Source organism: Chinchilla lanigera, unplaced genomic scaffold, assembly GCF_000276665.1.
Source record: "Chinchilla lanigera isolate Chin_1 unplaced genomic scaffold, ChiLan1.0 scaffold00141, whole genome shotgun sequence".
Taxonomy (NCBI): domain Eukaryota; kingdom Metazoa; phylum Chordata; class Mammalia; order Rodentia; family Chinchillidae; genus Chinchilla; species Chinchilla lanigera.
In genome coordinates this window covers 1,219,507-1,240,373 of record NW_004955542.1, presented here as the reverse complement: position 1 = coordinate 1,240,373, position 20,867 = coordinate 1,219,507, and the positions used below count along the sequence as shown (strand labels likewise).

The following is a 20,867-nucleotide window of genomic DNA, read 5'->3' as shown; positions in this document are numbered from 1 at the left end:
AGGGGAAGGTGATGTTGCTGGCTCAGGGTCACGGTGCCCACACATGGGGCGGGAGGAAGGTGAGGACAGGACCTCCTCACAGCGAGAGTCACCCAGCTCCCCAGCACCAAACAGCCTGCCTCAGCCTCGGCCGGCTGCTCGTCCCTGGTGCCCGTGGACGCACCTGCATCCTCAGCAAGCTGGGCGGACTCCTGCTGTCCCTGCCCCAACATGGGTCGGCCAACTTGGCATTCAGGGAGGATGCGCTCACATGTTTTCAACTTATTGCAGAGACAGGGCAGGAAGTGCGTATTTTAACCACAAATGGGCTCGGACCCAAGAGAACCACCAGAGTAACGAGCGCAAACCCGTTTCCCTAATGAGTGAAGCACACGGCTGGACGTGCCTGCGTTTTAACAAAAATGATAGAGAGGAAGGGTTTGCTACTTCTATGGAACTGAGAGTACACGTTTAGACAGGAATGTCATGTGCGTGCCTGATCCAAGCGCTTCCCCCTCACGGAGAAAACTGCTGCGGAGCGGGTGCTGAGGGCCACATTGGCTCTCCAGGCACTGGGTCTTCTCTCTGAAGCTGAGCCCTGCAGCAGTGTGCAGTGTGCACATAGAGGCCCACCCTGCCAGGGCCTCCCTGGCGCCCCCAGGAGGAGGCAGAGCACCCCGCGCCCCTCCCCACCACGGCCCCACACAGCAGCATCCTGATCCCCTCCTGCTGACCACCGGAAGAGCAGGCCCACTCTCAAGGACACCCCTGCGCGTCTGTGCTGAGGTAGGGACTGGAAGGACAGCAGGACAGGAACGGTGTGTGGGACAGCACGGAGGCCACCAGTGCGGCCACCTGAAGGGAAAGAGCAAGCTCCCTGCAGCCCCAACTCGGAGCAGAGCAGGGAACAGAACCAGCAGAGCCTGCAGGGTAGGGCTCCCGCCCCTCCCCGATGAGCGGTGCACCAGCCCTGCTGGTTCTCACCAGCCCCTCCATGACCTGTGCAACTTGTAGGCACAGCAGGAAGTCCCTGATGTTCTCCAGGAGGCAGGATGCTGGCTGGTTGAGCACCACTGTGGTCCACAACCAGAGCACAGCTGCTGAGCTGAGGTTTAAGTCCTTCAGGGGAGAGACAGAGACCCCTGCTCAACATAGGGAGAGCTGGACCCTGCTCTGTATCAGGCAGAGATCACAGCACTCCAGGCATGGTGGGCAGGAGGTGCCCACCACCACGCGTGCATGAGGGAGTGAGGAAAACACGGGGGAAGAAGGGGCGGGAACCAAGAGGCGGGCGCTCCTGTCCAATTGCACGCCTGGGGACCGGAGGGCCGCTGGGGAGAAGCAGACACAGGGATGCACTGGTGTCTTCATTGAAAACCCCCAGCTCTGGACTCATTGCATCCCCCAGAGCACGACTCAGTCTCCTACCCGGCAGGGTCTCCGCACAGACTCCAGATTTCAGTAAATGAGAGACAACGTCCCATTTCAGGCCTCATCTGGAAGGAGAGCAGAAGAGCTGGTGGCCTCTTTGCTGTCCCACACACCGTTCCTGTCCTGCTGTCCTTCCAGTCCCTACCTCAGCACAGCTGGTGCAGCCTGGCTGCTAAGGTTCTCTCTGGCCCATTTTAGGTGTGAGTGTGGGACTGGGACCTCCCTTCCTTCACTGCCTCCATCATCCTCTCTGCATATTTGTCAGGCCTGAGGCTATGACGCTCCATGGAAATGGGAACCTGTCAGTGGTGCTCTGGCGGAAGTTTGTGCTGGAGGGGTTCCGGGGAGGTGTGGAGACACAGGCCCTGCTCTTTGCCGTGTTCCTGGCCCTGTATGTGGTGACCATCATGGGCAACCTCACCATGATCGTAGTCATCACCCTGGATGCCTGCCTGCACTCCCCCATGTACTTCTTCCTCAAGAACCTGTCCTTCCTGGACCTCTGCTACTCGTCTGTTTTTGCCCCCAGAGCCCTGGCCGACTTCTTCTCTTCCTCTAAGGTCATCAGTTTTGGAGGCTGTGCTACTCAGTTTTTTTTTTTGTCCCTGTTTGGTACCACAGAGGTTTTCCTTTTGGCTGTGATGGCCTATGACCGCTTCTTGGCCATCTGCAGCCCCCTGCGTTACCCCATGACCATGTCCTCCACGATGTGTGCCTGTCTTGTTCTGGGTTCCTACTGTGGAGGCTGCCTCAACTCCATCGTGCAGACCAGCCTCACGTTCCAGCTCCCCTTCTGCAGCTCCAACCGTATTAACTACTTCTTCTGTGACGTGTCCCCTCTGCTGCAGCTGGCTTGTGCTGATACATCAATCAATGACCTTCTATTGTTTGGCCTCTGTGGCTTCATCATTGTCAGCACCACAGTAGCGGTCCTTGTGTCCTATGGCTACATCACAGTGACCGTCCTCAGGATGCACTCAGGATCCAGGGGACAAAAGGTATTTTCCACCTGTGGCTCCCACCTCACTGCTGTGTGCCTGTTTTATGGAACCCTGTTTGTCATCTATGCACAGCCAGGAGCTGTGGAGTCCATGGAGCAGAGCAAGTTTGTCTCCATCTTCTACACCTTGGTCATCCCGATGCTCAACCCCCTCATCTACAGTCTGCGGAACAAGGACGTGAAGGACGCCCTGCGGAGGCTGGGGCAGAGATGGGCAGCCCTGTGGAGAGCTGGCTAGAGGGAGACAGGTACCTGGGGTTCTGCAGGTGGAGGGAAGGGCCCTGTGTGTCACATTGCATGTCACAAGAACAGCTTCATTTTGGTTTTTTCCTTCTTTCATCCATCCTTCAAAAATCTTTCAATCCTTCTTGAAAGTATGTCAAAGCCCAGGCTCTTGACAGGGTGACTATAGCCTGTTCTTTTCCACCACAGAAATGATAACTCAAGGGCAGTGCAAACCCTAAGCCCATACCCTCTGGTGACACACTGAGCAGATGACTGATCACTGAGCCCTTGTCATGGGAACCAGTGTGTGTGTCCCAGTGCAGACAGAAGGACTTGAACTTCAGAGTGAACCTTTCTTTTTCCCTCATCACTGAATCCAATATCAACACATCAATGAAATCCCACACTGAGCATCCTAGATAAGGACACTTAGAGACTGTAGGCGTGACCACCTCAGATGCGCTGGGGTCTCTGGTGCCTAACGCAGGAGAGCTTGAGCAGTGTGCTTCTTGCTCACTCCAGGCGTGAGGTGATGGCTGCTCGCCCCTGCCCACTCTTCATGATGCTGTCAAGTCCTACAGTACAGTGCAGTGTCCCTGCCGCTGCTTGAGATGCCCATCAGACCCTGGCACCTGACGTGTGCTCAGCCCCCAGGTAGGGGCCCAGGAAGAACCACGTGGCTCCCTGGTGCTCCCAGCTTGGACTCAGCCTCCTGCTGCTGGTCACAGTATGGTGCTCTGTCACCATACACCCTCCTGAGCAGGGATGCACTCCTGAGGCTGCAGCACAGAGAGGAAGGAGTGGGGGAGGAATGGTGCAGTTTCTTGGTGCCCAGGTCTTCTGCTCACCCCGGGACCTGCAGCTTAAGAGGGACCTCCCCATCGTCCCCCACCTTGTGGCCAACCTCACCTGGCCCTTGGCTTCTTCCACATGCATCCATTTAGAGCTGACTGCTGCATGCCAAATACCAGGAAGCTGTCCTCTGCACGTGGGGAGATCTGTCCCCCTGCTGGCATGGGTGGCACTGTCCTGGGATATATGTACATATGTATATACCATAGATATGTGCACATATGTACACACATGTATACATGTCTTTTACACATATATACATGTACATATATATTACATATAATATTTGTGTCACTACATCCATTTGAAAAAGAATATATCTTTATCTCAACTATGTTAATCGCATGTGGGATATAGGAAACAAATTCCATCAATGTGGAATTATGTTAATTCTGCAGAATGTAATAGTACATGGAGGAATCAATTAGTATCACTGAGCATTAATCCTGATTTTGCATTATCAGGAAAACTGGCCACACGTTAGTTGAAACAATAATTACTCAAAACTCCACAGGAAAAGGCAAAATAAACAAACAAAAAACCCCACCAAGCTTTACACTAAGGACATTTACGCCAAACCCGCTTTCAGATTCGGGCCAACTCCACCGCTCATTGTCGGGATTGGTGCCTTTCGCTGTAATGACAAAAACAGTGAGGGAGGCTGATGCAGGAGGCCGAGTCAGCAAGACACAGCTCCGGAGAAAACTAAAGAGGATGGGGATACAGCTCATGGGTGCAGTGTCCTTAGATTTGACCCACTATATCACAAGACAAAGTTGCTTAGTTTGCCAGTGTTTGCAAGCCAACACCCTAAGGCAGGTACTCGGTAAAATTCTATGGGCTAGTAACGTATTTGAGCTATTATCATCTAATCATTGGTGCCAAAATACGTCAGCATGGCTCTAGCTAGGTGGTGAACTTCGATGGAGAATTAGTTTCTTAAAATCCAAAGAGCATATGACAGGTTTTTTCCCTAATCTATGCTCTTTTACGACTCACTATTTCATTTCTTCATTTGTGATACAAACCTATACCATCAACTTTACCACACTGAGCACTCTGCAAACTGCTCAGTTTCGTTACACACACTCACACTGCTCTACCGCCGTGTCCAGAACTTCATTTCTGCACAACTGAACCTCTGTTCCTCTTCAGCAATAACTCCATGCCTACCTCTTCTCCAGGCACAGGTAACCCGTGCTCTACCTTTCTCACATATAAATTCACAGACTCAGCACTTTTCCTCTGCTAACTCCCAAAATTCCTTAACACCAGGTCAATGACCAGCTGTGTTGGAGCATGGGTGAGAATTTCCTTCCATCTTAGGACTGACTAACGTTACACTGTAAGTGTGTAACGCATCCTGGTAACCCATTTGTGTATGGTGAACACTGGGATGCTTCTGCCTCTTGCCTACTGGGGACAATGCTTCTGTGAAAGTGGGTATGAAATTATCTCCTCAAAATCCTGTCAGTGCTTTCGGATGTCTACCCACCTGTGTGACTGCTGGGTCATTCAGTAATTGCTTTTCAAATTTTTAAGAATTCTCTGTACTTCTTTCCCTAGTGGCTGTACCATTTTTCAATTTTACCAATGCTGCATTAGGGCTCCAAATTCTCAATCTCATGTCCAACACACGGTATGCTGTGAGTTTTGAAAAACTGCAGTTTTTGCAGTGGGTGAAATGGTACCCCACTGTGGCTTTGACTTGAATTTCGCTAATGATTATTGTTGCTGAAGATCTTTTCATGTGTTTGTGGCCAGTTGTATATCATTGAAAAACATCTGCTCCAGCCCTTCGCCTGTTTTTCAATGGAGGTATCTGTGCTCTGTTCAGTTGCCTGATTTGAATTGTAGGAATTTCCAATGCATTCCAAATATTAACTCCTTATTAAATATGTGACTTGCAGATAATTGTTGCAGTTCTACTGGGTGACTCTTCACTCCACTCCGTGTTTCATTGGCTTTGCAGAAGTTTTTAATACAGTTCCATTCATCTCTGCCTTTTGAGACATAGCCATGCAGTTCTTCCAAATGCTATATTATGAATCTTTTCGCTTATTTTCTTCTAGAAGTTTTCCAGTCATAGATATTATGGTTAGGACTCTAATCTATTTTGATCCATGGTTTGTACATGATGTCTGAAGGACCCAACTATATCCTTTTGCATGTACCTAGCCAGTTTTTTCAGCACCACTTGAAGTTGCTTTTCTCAATTAAACATTTTTAGTACCTTGTCAAAAACCACATGACTCAATGTAACAACCACTATTGATTTGTATTGGTTTGTCTTGAGACCCTGTATCACTTTGAATATTTTTGCTTTGATTTGTTTATATTCATGATACTGCTATGCTGCTACTGCTCTATTTTTTTGTTTGCTTGTTTCTCATGTACTACTCTCTTTAAAATAAAATTTAAAAAATTTTTAAAAAATCACATGACTGTGCATGTTAGAGCTTATTTCTGTGGTCTGTTGTATCTTTCTATTGGACACTATGTCTGTCGTAATGGAAATACCACATCATCTTTTTAGTATATCTTTGTAATATGTTTGGAGTCAGTAAGTGTAATCTCCAGCCTCACATTTCTTAGTCGTTTTTGTTATTCAGGGTTACTTGACACATCACATACATTTTAGAAAGGGGTTTTATTTTTTTTCTTTTTGCCAACAACTGTCCTGAAGATCTTGAAACATTGTGCTGAATCTGTGGACTGCTTTATTTAGAAGTGATTTTTTGAAGACTATGAAAGTCTTCCAATCCATGAACATGGGACATGTTTCATTCACATTTGTCATCTATAATTTCTTACAGCCATGCTTAGCAGTTTTTAGTACACATGCAATTTCTCAGTGTATATATATATTCTTTTGATTCCATTATAAATGGTATAGATTTCATTTTTTAAGGATTAAAAAAACTAACAACAATGAAAACAAAATCAAAATAACACAAAAGCAACAAAAATGATACATGACCTCAAAACAAAATGACAGGAATTAACAATGGTTGCTACATACTGTTATCTTCAATGAAATTGCTCAGTCCACCAGACATAAGAATGTAAGATTAATCAAACAATCCAACACAGTAACAAGTAATAAAAAACATTGGAAATGATGCAGAGCTTCACCATATAAGATGATAGGAGTTCAACAATGGTTTTTATACTGCATATTATTGTTTTCAGATCAGTCATTCTTGTTACCAGATGCAAGCATGCAAAATTGGTAGAGAAAAAAGACAATTTTAAGCACTGATTGTTCCTTTCAATAAACCACAGACATCAGCAATACACTTACCCCAGTTATACTTGTATACACATATAAATTTAAAGACAAAAGAAAAAACCCAAAATAACAAAAGCAAATACATAAACAAAACAGAATAGAGACCAACAGAAATGATACAGAATTTCAAAACATGGTGATAGGATATTAACAATGGCTGTTATCTTACATAATGTTATCTTCAAAATGGTTGCACATATAACCACATATAGGCGTGTAAGACTGATCAAATAGTTAAACATTAGCAACTCCTTTCAATAACCCAACAGATAATAGTAGTACAATTATCCTAGCTATCCTGTGTGTACATGTACATTTTTTTTTCCTGTTCCGTCATTCTTTTTCCTCTCCCCTCTTTCATCCCAGTTGCTCCTTCCTATTGAAGCAGTTTCTTTTCCCTTTCACAATATCTATTGTACCTTTCAGATTTTATTACTCTTTCAGGTTCTTATAGTAGGGAGGAAATATGATGTTTGCACATGTAAATCTGATTTATTTCACTTATGAGTATGGTCTCTAGTTACATCCATTTACCTATAAAACCTCTGGTTTGTCTTGCTTTATAGTTGAGTAATACTCCATTGTATAAAAATACCACATCTTTTTTATCCATTCCTCAGTTGATTGGCATTTGGGTTGTTTCCAAGATTTAGCTGTTACAATTTGTGCTGCTATAAACATAGGGACACATATACTGCTGTGGTATGATATTTTCAGTTCTTCTGGAAAAATACCCAGGAGGGGAATAGCTGAGTTGAATGAGACCTCTAATCCTAGTTTACTGAGGAATCTGCACACTGATTTCTACAGTGGTTGCACCAGTATACACTCCCACTAATAGTGAAAAGAGTTCCTTTTTCCCCACAGCCCCTCCAGCGTTTGTTATGGGTTGATTTCTTGAAGATAGCCATTCTTTCTGGAGTGAGATGGGATCTCAGTGTTGTTTTAATTTGCATTTCTCAAATGACCAATGATGTTGAACATTGTTTCATGAATTTATTTGTCATCTGTATTTCTTCATGTGAGAAGTGTGTATTCATCTCAGATGTCCATTTTTGTACTGGGTCTTTGAATTTTGAGGACCTGATTTTTAAAAAATTATTTATATGTTCTAGACCAGAGTCCTTTGTCTAAGGGATAGTTGGCTAGACTTCTTTCCCAATTCATGGGTTTTCTTTTCATTCTGTTGGTGATTTTTTTCGATGTACAAAAACTTTTCAATAAGATGAGATCCCAGGTGTTGATTCTTTGAAGTATTTCCCATGCCGTTTGGTTTTTATTCATGAACTCTCTGCCTACCCCTATATCTTCAAGAATCCCACCTACTTTATCTTCTGATAGATCTAGTGTTTCTGTTTTAATACTTAGATCTTTAAGCCATTTTGACTTTATTTTGGTGCATGGTGATAGGTTTGGATCTAGTTTTAGTCTTCAACATGTGGAAAGACAGTTTTTTCAGCACCATGTATTAAAAAGGTTCTCTTTGTTCCAGTGGACATATTCGGCCCCTTTGTCAAAGATACGGTGGCTGAGTGTCTTTGTGGTTGTGTCTGCATCTTCTAGTCTGTTGCATTGATCTTCAGGCTGGCTTTTTTCTTGCTGATATCATGCTGATTTTATCACAGTAGCTTTGTAGTATAATTTCAAATCGGGGATTGTGATACCACCTTCCTTGCCTTTGTTTCCCAGGATTGCTTTGCTATTCTGGTCTCTTCTGGTTCCAGATGACTTTCAGGAATATTTTCTGTAAGTGTGTGAGGCATACCAATGGCATTTTCATTGGAATGCCTTGAATCTCTATAACAATTTTGAGAGTATGACCCTTTTCACAATGTTGGTTCTTCCTATCCATGAGCAAGGAATATCTTTCCATTTTTTTAAATCCTCTTCAATCTCTTTTTCAGAATTCTGTAATTTTCACTGTATAGATATTTTACTTCTTTTGTTAGATTAATTCCTAAATATTTCAATTTTTAGGGTGCTATTGTGAAAGGTATGGTATAAATGGAGTAGATTTATAAACTTTTTAGCATTCATTTTTGTCATATAGTAATATAGTGAATTTTTGTATGTTCACTTTGTAAACTGATATTTATAAAAAGAGTATTTTAATGCTAATAGGCTTTTTGTGAAATCTTTAATAGTTTCCTACATATAAGATCATATCACCCACAAATGGGAATTTTCCTTCTTCCTTTCCCATATGGATGTTTTTGCTTATTTCTCTTACACAATTGCTCTGGCTAAGATTTCCAATGGTGTTAAGCAGAGTGTAAGAGCAGGCATCTTTGTCTTCTTCCTGACCGCTGAGAAAACGTTTTCAGTCTTTCACCATTTAGCACTATACTAACCCTTGGCCTTTTGTAAATAAGCTTTATGATGGTGAAGTAATTTCCTTGTGTTCCCAATATGTTACCTTTCATTGGCCCACCACCATCTCCCTTTAAGTCATACAAGTGTGCACAATTTTGTGCCAGCTTTTTTTGCATCAGTGAAGATGATCATTTGTTCCCCCTTCAATTTCTTATGCCTTAGTGCTCATTCATTTGTTTTCATGTAATGTGATCTTTTTCTTTATTTTATTAATGCACATTTGTGTTACGGAATGAATACATTCATTGTTGGCAGTTGGTGCACGTCCATGACATCTTTTGCCTTTGTACTTTTATTAATAGTTAACGCTGATTCTGTGCTAGCACGTTACCAGTATGTTTAGCTCATGCCTCTTACCTTCCTCCACTCCATCTTCTGAATCTTCTTGTGGACATAACACACATAACACTTCTACAAATACACACACTGCTCTGTGCATGTGCTGTGTGTTCTCATTCAAAGAGTTCTCCTCTAGAAGGAAAGCCTTTGCCTTGGTGTATCACTACATGCTGCACCTCATAAGAAATAATTCCTGGGCTGGGGATTTAGCTCAGCGGCACAGAGCCTGCCTGGCAAGCGTGAGGCTATGAGTTCAATTTCCGGTACCAGGAAAAAAAAAAAAAGAAAGAAACAATTCATAATAACTTTTTCCTGTTCACACCCCTGGTGCCACTCAGTGAGGGCTTTGACATCATTTCCGGAGGGCTTCTCAGCACACCAACTGAATGGGTCTCTGGCCTTCAAATCTTTCTCTTTCAAGCCCATCTTCTACACCATTGCCAGAGACATCTGTTTAAAATACTAGTTTTCTGTAAATCAACTCCTTTCCTGTTCAGTGCTTTCTGTTTTGATAGGAATAGGTTTGCTGTGTTTGGCCCAGGTGGGCCATAAGAGCCAGGTCAGAGGGCTGAGCCATGGGTGGACTAGAGGTTCCCTCTGGCTCCATCACCCCAGAGGTACGGACAGTACCACAATGAGAGGAAGGTCCACACAGGAGGTCAATCTTCTGAGACTCAGGACTGGAGACAGAGAGAAGCATAAGCTACCCCCTTAAATGCTAAATGTGTAGATACCATTACATGATATCTGATATTTGTGTTGAAATACTAACGGAAATAGGAGGAAGGAATAGGCTATATCAAACTTAGGAAACACTGATTGCTATTCAGTCTGAAGGATGGACACTTAAAGTTCACAATAATATTGTGTCACCTTTTTACAAATTGAAGGACTGTGTCATCACAGCTTAATTAGAATATGCTTCATGTTGCCAGATCTGGTGAATGAGGCAGATGAAGATGCACCATCGTGTTTTACAAGCCTGTCTTTCTATTGGATGGCACCCAGCAGCCTAGAGCTAGTCAGAGACTGAGTTCAGCCAAGTTTTTTTTATCACAGCTTGAAAAGACACTCAAGAAAGAGGACTTCAGAACTGCTTCAGAAAGTGCCAAGAACAATGGGATATGTGTGTTCAAAATGTGGGGATTATCTGGGTGTGTGGTACTGGTAATGTCATTTATTGTAATAAATTTGTTTAGACACTCACCATATGTTTTGAACACATCTCATATTTATCCTGCACACATATTAAATTATACTAGCAAATTTTTCCTCTACTCTTCTAATTCTGGACATGACCAGCATCTCCTCTATTTCATGAATTCATTTTTAAAATTGTGCCTGTTCTGTGCTATGCTGTTATTGACGTTTTCTTTTTTGTATAAATACACCAAGAACTTAGAAAATTTATTTATTGAACTAAGATGGTGAAGGCATTTATTCTACTTTTAATTTCAAGATGCTGGTAGGTTCATGTGCATTGTAAGAAGTAACACCGAGCAGATGCAGCAGAAGAGAGAATGCATCACATCACACTGGGACTGTGTCACAGTTGCCCCTGGATGACAAGGTGCTGCCAGTGGGTTTAACAGCCCAAAGAGTTTTCATGATCCTACCCACAGAGTCTGGTGACATGGTGCCTTATGATCCTTCTCTTCCCCTTGGTCATGTGATAGCTTTCCACAACTTTTTGTGTTTATTGGGCAAACTCTATTTAATTAAACTAAATACTTGGGAACCAACAATGTCATAAACATAATTTTGTTCTGCAGCCAGAGAAATCAGCTCAACCTGAGTGGCTCAGCTGCTAGAAAAGAGCAGGTTGCTCTGCCCCTCTGGCCCACTCTAGGACCTCAGCCTAGTGAGATGCTGGGAAGCATCAAGCAGGTCACTCTTACGAGCTTAGCTAGCAAGGCACTGTAGCATGTAAACTCCCTGTCCACCCACAGCTCTGGGAAGAAACTGTCTCAGAGCTACCCAAACGCTGAGCCCTGCCAAGGCATCTGAGTGTCCCAGGGTAACTGGTGAGCACCTTGCCAGGCTACCAGGCAAGCTGCTGTCTCTTTCCTATAGCACCTACAGAAACCAAGGGGTATGATACACCTTCATTCACATGGTCCATGCCCAAGCTGCTGGAGTGGCCCTGCCTAAGACAGCTAGGTCCTAGGTGCCATGTCCATCTCAGTGACCTGCAGGTGGACCACTGGGACAGATGGGGGCACTGCCAACACTAATGATGTGGAGAAACTGCACAAGGACTGCGCTGCTGTATGGACCTCCCACCAACTGACCCTCTGGAACACCTCACAAGAGAAAGTCTTCTACCACAAAACAAATGTGTAAACAACTAACCAACTGACCCACCATATGGGAAAATATCAACAGAGAGACAAGAGAGAAGTGTAACAAGATAGCATGAAGTCTCCAAGGAAGAGACCAGTTCTCTGTGAATGGAATTTAAGAGCATGAAATAGTTTTTAAGGAAACTCTAGAGAGTAGAATGCAAGAGAATATAGGCAGAACAACAAAATTGGAAAAAAAATTATGATTTGAATGAGAACTTCAGCCGATTCTCATCAGAAAAATGAATTTTTAAAAAGCACCTTGAAGCAAAGAACTTTACCAAGGAGATTTCTGAGCATGCTCAGCTGCACTGTGGAAGGAGGTGGAAGGGAAGAAAGATTCCCTATGAAATTCATGGGATACATGGGATCTGATAAATGAACAAATATTAACATTTTGGTTGTTTCAGAGGTAGAAAAGAATGGAAAAGGCATAAAACCCCCACATATTAAAATAATAGCTGGAAATATTCTCAATCTTGTGAAAGAAGCAGATATTCCAGAGCAGGAAGCTCAAAGACCAGAAATACATTTGGAGGAAAAGGTGTCTACATGACGTGTAGTCATCAAACTTTCAGAGACCCAGACAAAGAGCACTGTAGAGCCAACAAGAGAAAAGCATTCCGTCACAAATAAGAGAAACCCCATTCCATTAACAACAGAGGACTCTGCTGAAACTTAATTAGGCAGAAGTGAATGGGATGGTATATTAAAGTCTTGAAAGAATAAAATTTCAAGCCAAGAACACTGTACCCAGCAGACAATCAGAAACTGATAGAATTCACATGAACTAAGGCTTGATGAAAAGTATACCTAGAAGTGATAGGATGATAACTACTGTCTCAGGCACACAGAAGAGCTGGGTCAGTGTAGTACTTTCAAAGAGAACAAAGAAAACAAATGGAGAGAGCTTTTGTGAGAGTTTAGTTTTATTGAGGTTAATCAACACACATTAATTTGGAAGCACAGACTTAACTGTTAATTATTTTTTCCCACTTAATTTTTTGGTCACTTTTTCCTTTTTTTCTTGTCCTGTATCTAGCTATTCTTTAGAATTACTATTCCTTTATTTTCCTGTCTCATTGAAATAAATGAGAACTTTCAAAGAAAGTTTTAAATTATGTTTCGATAGGTGATTGGTCTTTGCATGTTAATATTCCTTGGTGTAGTTCTACCATCTACATGCAGAGCTGGGGACTGATCCTAGTATTGTGCATAGGTTGAGAGGTTACATTCAAACTCAGTTATACCCAGAGCAAGGGAACATCCACTTACAACTGAGATCTCCACAATAGTGACAGAACTTTCTATTCCAACTGACCTACAAACTTCAGCACAAAAACAAGAATCATGAGGATAAAAGGCAACAATACTTCTCTGAATATTCAGAACACCCCAGAAACTGATCTCACAGACATGGAAGTAGATGAAACTTCAGAGAAAGAACTAAAAACTAGTTAAAATTATCGAAGAGATCAAAAGAGTGGCAAGTAGCTGATTAAACCATTATAAGATGTCCAGTGAATCTAAAGAAGATATGGATAATCAGCTGGATGATCTTAGGAGGCACAATGCAGTATACAGATGGTGCCAATGACCATTTCAGTAGTGTATTAGAGGTCATGACAGGAATCAAGCAGAAATCCTGGAAAGAAAAAACTAAGGAGAAACCTTTGGCAGTAGACAAAATCAGTCAAACTATAGACTATAAGAACTTCAGGACAAGGTAGAGAGAGCAGAATATTAACTCAGGGATCATGAGAAAGTGATAAGAAACAATAAAAAATTATCTCAACCTCTGGAGAAACAATAAAATGACAGGAATCAGTAAATACCTCTCAATGAGAACACTCAGTGTAAATGGCCTTAAGTCTACAATCAAAAGATACAGAGTGGCAAACTGGAACAAAAAGTGAGACCTGACCACATGATGCCCATGAGAGGCACACCTCATCCACAGAAAGACGCACAGACTGAAAGTGAAAGGATGGAGAATCATACTCCAACCAGCTGGAGCCTCAAAGCAAGCAGAAGTAGCTATTCCAGTTTCTGCCAAAGTTACTTTCAAAACAAAACTGGTCAGTAGAGACAAAGAGGGTGATGACATATTGGTAAAAAGAAACATTCACCAAGTAGAGATAACAGTTGTAAATATATTTTCTTCAAATATTGGCCCGCCTAATTTCCTAAAACAAAACCTACTAAATATAAAAGAATAGATAGACAAGATACAGTTATATTGTGGGGATTTCAATACGCCAGTACCACAAATAAACAGGTCACCCAGACAAAAAAAATCAACAAAGAAATATCAGAGATTAACAATACTATGCATAAATGAGTTTAGCAAATGCCTGCAGAGTACAGTAATGCCTCAGTTCATATGCTGCCATTTTGTTTCCATCTGTGAACAGTCCATCAGGTGACAAACATGACCTCAGCCATCTTCCTTGCATCAGTGCTGCCATCTCCCCACTCTGACACCTGGTCTTTGCTTCCTTTAGATGACATCACGGTTGCAGACAGACCTGTCGCACTTGCTGGGAAGTTTTTTGTCAGACTATTGTTGCAGGATTTAAGGGATGGGAGAGACTAAAGGGGAAGTTAGGAGGATTTTGTTTTTGAATGTACACTGGCTCAGGTGATAACTACAAATGGCTGAGCAAAAGACAAAGGACAGGTTCCAGCTTTTATACATTGGGTCAAATGGGTTGATCTTTGGCATGGAACTTGTGGGTAGACAGAAGGAGAACAAAGGCAGGTTGTCAAATTGTGACAGTTTGTATCTTGGTGGCCCTATTTGGACATAACAGGATGTTATGGGAATAGACTTCACTTACAGAAGCAAAAGTTACTGCTTCATTCCCTCTTTGATGCTTTCTATAAATGAGTTTTAATAGTGAGCACGACTATCATTGTCATTTACCTTATTATGGTGGGGGTGGCTCCCTATCGGGCAGAGGGAGACTTATAACACAAAGGAAAAGAGACATATGTTATTGTTGAATCCCCATGTTAACCCTCAAGTAGGGGCCATGTGTAGACTGGTCAGCTTCCCAGGTGACTAGAGCAGGGCTGTTGTCTCTTGTGGTGGTCCAATATCATAGTAGGATCAGCTGGTTCAGGTGGTTAGATCCTGCTGGCTCGTCTACCTGTCTTACACTTTTGCCTTCTGCCAACTATGGTGGGTCTAAGGCACAGTTCCTGTAACTTTAACAGGAGTAGGAGTAGACAATATTACAGTATGTGGCCCATCCCATAGGAAACCCCAGAGTTGTTGGATTTTATTTCTTGATTCAAACAAAGTCCTGAAATTCGAATGGGTGTACTGAGTCTATCAGGCTTATGGGCATTTTTTGTACTTGTACCCATCCACAGATACATTAAATGGCTGTTCTAAAAGCCTGTATCTGTCTCCTTAGGGTTAATTCCCTTGTTTGTGGAGCTCACCTGTAATTTTACTTATGATTGACAGTGGCCAGCTGAACAGATTTTATAAGGGGAATGCAGTGTTTGTGTGGTGGGGGTGCACCAGACATTGAGGAAAACCTTCAAAAGGACTTGATCTGATCTCAAGGGTGTTTCTTGACAATGCTTTCTAATAATTGTTTGAGTATCCAATGTATGGGTTCCATTTTTCCTGAGCTCTGTGGTCGGTAAACCACGTGCAGTTTTCATTTTATCTTTAACAACCAGGTGAGCACTTGGACTATCTCAGCTACAAATGCCAGTCCTTTGTCTGACCCCAAGGTCAGGGGTGGTCCAAATCTTGGGATGATGTCTCTTGTGTACCTTGGTCACCTCTTGTGTTTTTTTTTTTATTCTGGTGGAAAAAGTATTTATCCATCCTGAGAAGATACAGACATCAAAAGCATATATTGATAGCCTTCTGCTGAAGGCATTTTAGAGAAGTCCATAAGCAAGTTTTCACAGGGGGTAGAACCCAATTTTTAATACCCAGGGCCTGGGCAGACCATTGTCTTGGGTTGTCTTGGGCACAGGGTAGGTATTGTTTACAGACAGCTCAGGTAATGGGCATGACCCATGACATACAGAAATGATGTCTCTGATGGATTAACTAATGGTGAACTTGGAACACCCAGCTGAATTGAGTCAACATGGTTTTGGGTGTGGGAAACCCACCTGAAGATTGTTGCCAACATCATAAAAGGAGCACTGGAGGAGAAGATGGTGTTTTGTTGCTGGAGAAGCTTGTCCCACTGGTCTTTCTGAAATGAACTCAACTGCTATCATCAGAGGAGCTCGGGTCCTTGCTGTCACAGAGGATGGTTGTGGTTCTTTTCAGGGGAGCTCTGGTCCTTACTTTGAGTGTCGTTTCCTGGCTCCAGTACAGATCCGTCAGTCTGCTGGCACAGATCCCTCTCCCGACTGATGCAGATTTTCTAGTTTCCACCACTGACCTTTGGGTCTTCCCAGTTCAGATCCTTCGCATGAGACTGTTGTGGGCTCTAGACCTCCAGCTGGACTCATGGAGGACATTGCCATGGGCTATAGGTTTTCAGCTGGAATTGTGCAGGATATTGCCATAGGATCCAGGTCTTCAGCTGGATTCTTTGGGTCTCTAGCATGCAGACAGGTCTCTTGCACTGCTCTGCATTTTTTTACTTTTTTGAGTGAATATTATAAAATAATCCTATAAGTTATGTGTCCTATATTAAATCTATTCTCTTACAAACCCTGACTACAACACTATCGCTGTAGCGTATCCAGTGCCATGTTTTTCATGTGAGTCCCTTGACAGAATGTCTCATAAACTTAGGAGCCATCATTTCAAGAATGGCCAGTCTCCCACCAGAGAATTTCCACCAGTATCCTTTAATGTAATTTCCAGATTTCCTGGCAAAGTGTATGTTCTTATTTGGAGAGTAATTTGGAGTCTCCAAGACAGGAAGCTCTCTGATAAGGGGTACAGCTAGGTACTCCCTTCGTTCGCCTGTCATAGCAGCCTGGTTTGGCTTTTTTGTTGTTGTTGTTTCCCTTGTCATTTCCCTTGGCTTCTAATGTTTTCTGGTGTCCCATACAGTGTATAATGGCCACTTTTCGTGGGGTCCATATAGCATCAGGAGCTGTAAAATATCTTTAGTTTACATTTTTTCCTCAGCTATTATGTGCCCTCTTTTTTATATTTGGAGTCAGTATAAATGTTAACATTGTTGTCCTTTTGCCAGAAAAAGAGCCCTTGTCAAGGCTGTTAGTTCTGCCTTGTAGGCTGAAGTTCTGATAGGCAGAGACTGGGCAGCTACTGCAGTCTAGAGTCACCATTGTATATCCTGCCCATTGGACCCCTTCCAACACCTGTCTGTGAAATATTGAACATCTGGGTCTCCAAGAGGGTGATCTGTGTCTCTAGAGTTATGTGAGGATTCTCACATAAGAGGCCCTGATACTGAGTCATCCTCAGATTTGGCCGCCAACTGTGTCATTTCTGGTCCATTAAGGTTATGACTGAGTGTGGACCTCAAATGGTGAGTTGTTGTCCCGAGATCAGCTTGTCAGCTTTCTGTGTCTGGCTCTCTTCAGTATTAAGTATCATCAGGAGAAGCTGTTTATAGTCTGCCCAAGTTGTGTTCTGCATTTGAAAGATGGGTTCCATTAGATCGCTGAGTACCTGCAGCTTCTCCACGTAGAATGAGAGATGATGTTTTCAGTTGAGGAAGTTAGTTGTTCAAAAAGACTGATAAACCAAGGCCCATTGTCTCTCTTGAATTTGATCCTGCACATCATTATAAATAGGTGCCCTGGGCTCTTAGAGGGGCTTCCATAAGATCTTCTATAGCTCAATCAAAGATGGCTGATTTGACTTGTTGCCTGATTGGTAGGGCTTTTAAAATTTTCTCTCCTGGGTGGGGGTCCTACTTTCTTTTCTGGGAGGGGATGCCAGTAACTCACCATTGGCTGACTCTGATTCTCCATGAGTGGGCCTTGGTAGAGGCAGATATATTGGAGTGTAAGTGGGTATCTCCATCTCTTCTGGTGGTTGCTGTAGGATCAGTCTTTCTTTGATCTCCTGTTGTTTCATCTTAATCCCTATAGCTACAGGGGGAGTGGACACCCCTGTCTCCAAGTGGAGCACAGCTTTAGCCACAAAGGATTTGCAGTATGCTACCAGACTGGGTTGGAGCCATGCAGTCCACATTTGAACCATATTCAGCCACAAATCAATGTAGGGAACCTGATCTGGATGTCTTAGCTGCTGTCCTCCATCTCCAGTCACTGCTAGATATGCCCTTCCAATCATTTCCTTATGAACTGTCTCCTCAGCAGGCCACCCCACATTAAAAGATGGCCAGTCAATCTCATAGAGTTTTCAACTTCTATGGGGCTAACTTTACCCCATATTCTCCAGTACTGATACAGCAAATGAGTTAATCGAGAGCAACACAAGAGACCAAAAGAGCAGGAACGAACAAAGCTTTTTTGAGACAGCTCCTCTAACCAGGAGCCAGAGAAGATGTCCACCCCAATCTGGGTCTCACCTTCAGTTTAAGTACACTTATGTTTCCGTAGTAAACATTACCTCATTTGGGGGAAACTTACAAGAATGTCACACAATTAGCAAAGCTGTCAGACAACCAGATTCCAGATGATCATTGCAGTTTAACTTTTAGCCTACTTCCCAATTTTTCCTGTTTGTTCTGTTCCCATTTTATGACTAAGTGGGTCGATAACTAACCAAGGGGAATGGGGTAAAGAGCAGGGTCAACTACAGCTTAAGTGAACTTAAGTGACTTCTCTTAATATGGAATAAAAAAGAAAAATGGAGTCTCTCATGCCCTATCAGTATAACCTTTCTTAAAGTTTTTCAGCATAAATTTTAAAGGAGTGCATTTCAATGCTTCCCTGGTACTTCTCCGTTGTGATGCAAATCACATTTTAAAGCATTTTTCTCTTAGGCTGTTTTGATCATTTTTTATCAAAAGTATATTTCTTATACTTCAGCCTTTTAAATATTTTTTCTCACTTATTATAAACCCATTATAACAAAATTGGCTGTAGCCACTTTGAGTTTAAAGTGTCCCTTTTTTTCTTGTGGTGGAAGTTGCATCTAACCTAATCCAAATAAGATTATTAGGCACACTGCAGGAAGTAATCAGTCTCCCTTTCTGTCTATACAGGAAGGATTTTCCCCCTCGGGTCCCCAAAACATCACAGTCATATAGAATATTGTTGTACAAGAATCTCCCTGAATCCTCCCATGTTCCATTCATTCAGCATGGAGACAAGGGAGCGATCTCCAGGCTGTGGGAGGGCCGATTTCCTCTCCAAGTTACAGTATCCCTGGGTGGCACCAGATGTCTCAGGATTCCTCCAGCTCAGGTGCTCGTGGGCCTGTAGGCAAAGGAAAAAGCAAATCTATCACCTACAGTCCCTTCGTGGCTGCCTGAAATGTTCAGAAATTTAAGAGACAGGAGAAACCAAATGGGAAACATGAGGATTTTATTCTAATTTTAGGTTTATACCAGCTCATCTGGTAAATCTATTTGTAATTTGTGTCAAGGGAGACCTCCTGCTTCAAGGAGATGGTCTTTGGCATGGAAGTTGTGGGCAGGCAGAAGGAGAACAAAGGAAGTTTGACAAGCTCTGACAGTTTTGTATCTTGGTGGCCTTGCTTGGACAAAACAGGATGTTATGGGAAGGAGAAGTTATAAGATTTTATGTATAGAGACAAAAGTTACTGCTTTATTTTGCTACATTCATACCCATGTTTATAGCAGAACAATTCACAAGAGCTACAGAGTGGGAAAAGCCTACATGCTCAGCAACAGAAATATGGATAAATAAACCTGATATTTATGCAAACTGGAGTGTTATTCAGTCACACAGAAGATGGAAACCATGTCACTGGCAGGAAAAAGAATGAACTGGAGAATAAGTATAAGTGTATAAGTCAGACACAGGAAGTTAAATATTGCATGGTTTCTCTCGGAGGGAAATCCTAATGTGATAGATAAAAGAATAAAGGAAAGGAAAGATAGAAGGGAGGGAAAGGCAGAGAATTGAGGGGAAGGAGGGAAATCAAGGGGATGGAGAGGTGGGAGGGTAGTGATGGGGAGGAGAGGAATTGAAAAATGTAGAGATATAGATATTTACCGATTCCTTAAAAAACATAACTGCTATGTACTGTGGATACTTAGAAATCATAGAAAAAAGGACACAGAAAGACCAAATACTGACGACCACAAGCAGTAGACCCCACCCCAGTGAGGCTCAGAGTACAGGTCTGGTGTCCAGCACTGTAACTACAGCCCCAGGAAATACATGTTAATTTAAAAAGTTGAAAGAAAGTGCCTGGATCTCTTTGCACTATTTCAAAGGCTTCACATGAGCTGTCGAGGACTTAGTGGGTGATGAAAGGATAACTTGTACATCTATCTGGCAGTGTGATTGGCATCATAGCCCTGCATCGCTGTCTTTTGAAAGTAAAACGGGAACAAGGCTAGGAGCCCACAATCACAGGTAGCATATGCCACGATCCCCGGAATGCCCCACAGGAAGCCCTGGAACACACCCTGTGGGGGTGCTCCCCTGGGCGGCCCCTCCATGGGCTCCTGACATAGTCGGGCTTCCTGCCAACCCAAACAGGAGGGAGATAGGACACAAAGGTCGGTCACTGCTCTGCAGCTCCTAGGGCCCAGGGACATGCAATCCCAGCGCAGTGTGGAGGCCAGAGCCTCCCTAATTGGCCGTGGGAGACCCCACGTCCCAGTCTTGCCGGAGAGACTCCTCCCAGCAGAGGTTCAGCAAACAGCTTCCCCATGCTGTCCAGCGGATGGGGACGGGAGAGGAGCCCCTGTCCTCTATTACTCTATTTCCTCCATTACTCCACAAGACCGGGAGGCAGGACGGGACAGCCAGACTCAGTGCTGACCTGTGCCGCCGCCTCTGTACAGCTCTGCTCGGGACCCAGAGCGCCGCAGAGGCACACAGGTGACGGAGTCCTTGGCGTCCACCTCACCGTCCTCCGCACGGAGCGGGCTCGGGGCCTCGGACCCTGGGAGAGGAGCTGAGAGCT

The 20,867-nt window shown here is 43.4% G+C and overlaps 1 protein-coding gene across 1 annotated transcript; it reads left to right on the top strand.

The window, feature by feature from the left end:
* Positions 1 to 1,685: 1,685 nt before the first annotated feature.
* LOC106146300 (olfactory receptor 12-like) lies at positions 1,686 to 2,737 on the top strand. Its single transcript, XM_013508126.1, has one exon. The coding sequence runs from the start codon at positions 1,686 to 1,688 to the stop codon at positions 2,646 to 2,648; it is 963 nt and encodes a 320-aa protein (XP_013363580.1). The 3' UTR covers positions 2,649 to 2,737.
* Positions 2,738 to 20,867: the final 18,130 nt, after the last annotated feature.

Bases quoted from the DNA above. Each gene is read 5' to 3' on its own strand.
- LOC106146300 (XM_013508126.1), top strand. From the start codon at position 1,686: ATGACGCTCCATGGAAATGGGAACCTGTCAGTGGTGCTCTGGCGGAAG.